This window comes from Impatiens glandulifera, chromosome 1, assembly GCF_907164915.1.
Source record: "Impatiens glandulifera chromosome 1, dImpGla2.1, whole genome shotgun sequence".
Taxonomy (NCBI): Eukaryota; Viridiplantae; Streptophyta; class Magnoliopsida; order Ericales; family Balsaminaceae; genus Impatiens; species Impatiens glandulifera.
In genome coordinates this window covers 152,196,116-152,198,386 of record NC_061862.1, presented here as the reverse complement: position 1 = coordinate 152,198,386, position 2,271 = coordinate 152,196,116, and the positions used below count along the sequence as shown (strand labels likewise).

General features: G+C 32.2%; 1 protein-coding gene across 1 annotated transcript; it reads left to right on the top strand.

Moving 5' to 3' along the window:
* The first annotated feature begins 366 nt into the window (after positions 1-366).
* LOC124915617 lies at positions 367-1,469 on the top strand. The gene has a single exon (XM_047456377.1). The coding sequence runs from the start codon at positions 409-411 to the stop codon at positions 1,222-1,224; it is 816 nt and encodes a 271-aa protein (XP_047312333.1). The 5' UTR covers positions 367-408; the 3' UTR covers positions 1,225-1,469.
* The last annotated feature ends 802 nt before the right edge of the window (positions 1,470-2,271 follow it).

Sequence of the window (2,271 nt, the reverse complement as noted above, 5' to 3'; positions counted from 1 at the left end):
ATTTTTAACTTGGATTAAACTCAGGTAAACCATTTAACTTTATTAATAAATATATTAAAATGATAAACCTAAAACAAATTTGTGATAAACTTCATCGTTCTTTTTTTTTATCTTATCTAAAATATAATTATTTCATATTAATTATATCAGGTTAAATTCGATTTAAGTAAAGTGAATCCGGTATTAATTATACCGAAATAACAATAGTTTGAAGAATGAGTCTGCTGGTAACGTTTTATATGAGGAAACCAAACTTTTTCTCTAAATTAATTGTGAAAATCCATTTAAAAAAAAAAAAAAAAAAAAAAAATCCTTAAAAAAAAAATTGTATATATATATTATCAACCGCCACTTTCTCGCTCATCCCATGTTTCTCTCTCTCCTCTCTCTTCCTCAATTTCCGCCAGAATGCCGCAAGTCGATCTGGAAACTCTCGTGACAGCGTGTACCGGCGGCGGTCTAGACCGGAAAATCGCCTGCGAAACGCTCGCCGGCGGCGACGGCGATAAAGAAGAAGATCCAGATCTACCACCAGAACCGCCGTCAGATTTCCCGCCGGAATCATTCTGGCTTTCTAAAGATGCAGAATACGATTGGTTCGATCGCAACGCGTTCTTAGAACGCAATGAATCAACTAAGGGAAATTCAAACTCATCCAATTTGAATAATCCAACTGTAATTCCACCTTCCAATTCATCTTCTCAACGATTCGCTTCTAATTTGAAATCCAGAGTTGGGATTTTCCGATTACCCAAAACCCAGAAAACTACATTCGTAGATCCGTCAAATCGCCGGATCTCTAAACCGACCAACATTAGTTTATTTCCTAAGCGATCAGAATCAATGGCGAAATCGGTCGTTACAGAGCCTACATCGCCTAAAGTATCTTGTATGGGGAGAGTTAGATCGAAAAAAGGCTGCCGCCGGTCGTCAACGGATGAATCTAAGATCTCGGCGACGGCGGCGATTCCGTTAGAGAAAAGTGGAAGTGTTAGTTATCAGGAGAAAGGAATATGCCGGATTATTTTTGGGTTTTTCCGATCAAAGAGAAGGGGAAAAGATGAGTTAAAGAAGGAAAAGGATGAGCGATCGGAATGTTATGAACGCGAGTTTCCGGCGAGATCGGTGGAACCGGCGGCGGCATCTGGAATGGTACCCGGTTTGGGAGGAATGCAACGGTTCGCTTCCGGTCGAAGATCTACGTCATTTGGGGTAGAAAGTTAAGACGTGTTCAATTCTCATTGGTAAGAATTGGCCAATGTGGGACCCTTGGGAAAGAAAATCTCCATAATTTGGTACTTTTTATTTTGTTCAGTTTTTTTTAATTTGTTTTCATTTTTGTCTCATTTATAAAGAGATTTTTTCATTTGCCATAAAAATATATATTAAAAAAAAATGGTTGTAAATTGGGACATAGAATAATTGTTTTTTTATTCATGAGAATGTAAATTTGGCTTTCAACTACTTTTGTTCTAATGCTCTTGTTCGGATTACTTAAATAATCGGGGTTGAGTTATTTAAATATTAGAGTTATTTAGAAAATAATGATTTTAGGGAGATTATTTTTATTGATAAAAAATACTTAAATGTTATCATCATAAATAATGATAAAATAAAAAATAATAATTTAATATATAAAATATTTTAGTATTTTAGATAATGAATTAAATAATGTGAAGAAGAAAAAAGGAATTATGTGATGTTTTTGGGTTATAGTTATTTAAATAAATATACTGAATCCAATATAATATGATTTATTTTAATTTTCTTTGTAATTTTCCAAATATTCATTTTTAGAAGTGATTAAATTTTAAATCTCAATAGTAAACTCAATTCTCGTAAAAAGAGACTAGGAATCATGAATGATAGATTCCATTAGAAAAAATGTTTTAAGAAAAAGAAATTAAATTGACACGTTCTTCTTTTGGTGGATTGGAAATAAGATTTATTTTGAATTTGATTGGATGGTTTTGATCCTTTCATCTTAAATCAAAAGTTCTCCCCATTTGAATTTTAAAATTTTAGAAAATCAAACATTATTAATGGGTTGTTGTTATATCTCAATATAATATCTAAATCAACCTCGAATGATTTGGTTAAGTTTTACTCAAATTTATAAATTATGAAAAAATTATTGAATTTATATTTTACGCTTATTTTACAACTAGTCGAGGCTGTTTTCGTTGTTTGGGTTTGGTTCTAACATGTATATGGAAGCATTTTACGAGCTCAAAATTTGAATTAGGGTAAGATTTCGTCAAATACATTTTT

What these genes read in the sequence shown, in the direction of transcription:
- LOC124915617 (XM_047456377.1), top strand. Translation starts at nt 409, where the DNA reads ATGCCGCAAGTCGATCTGGAAACTCTCGTGACAGCGTGTACCGGCGGC.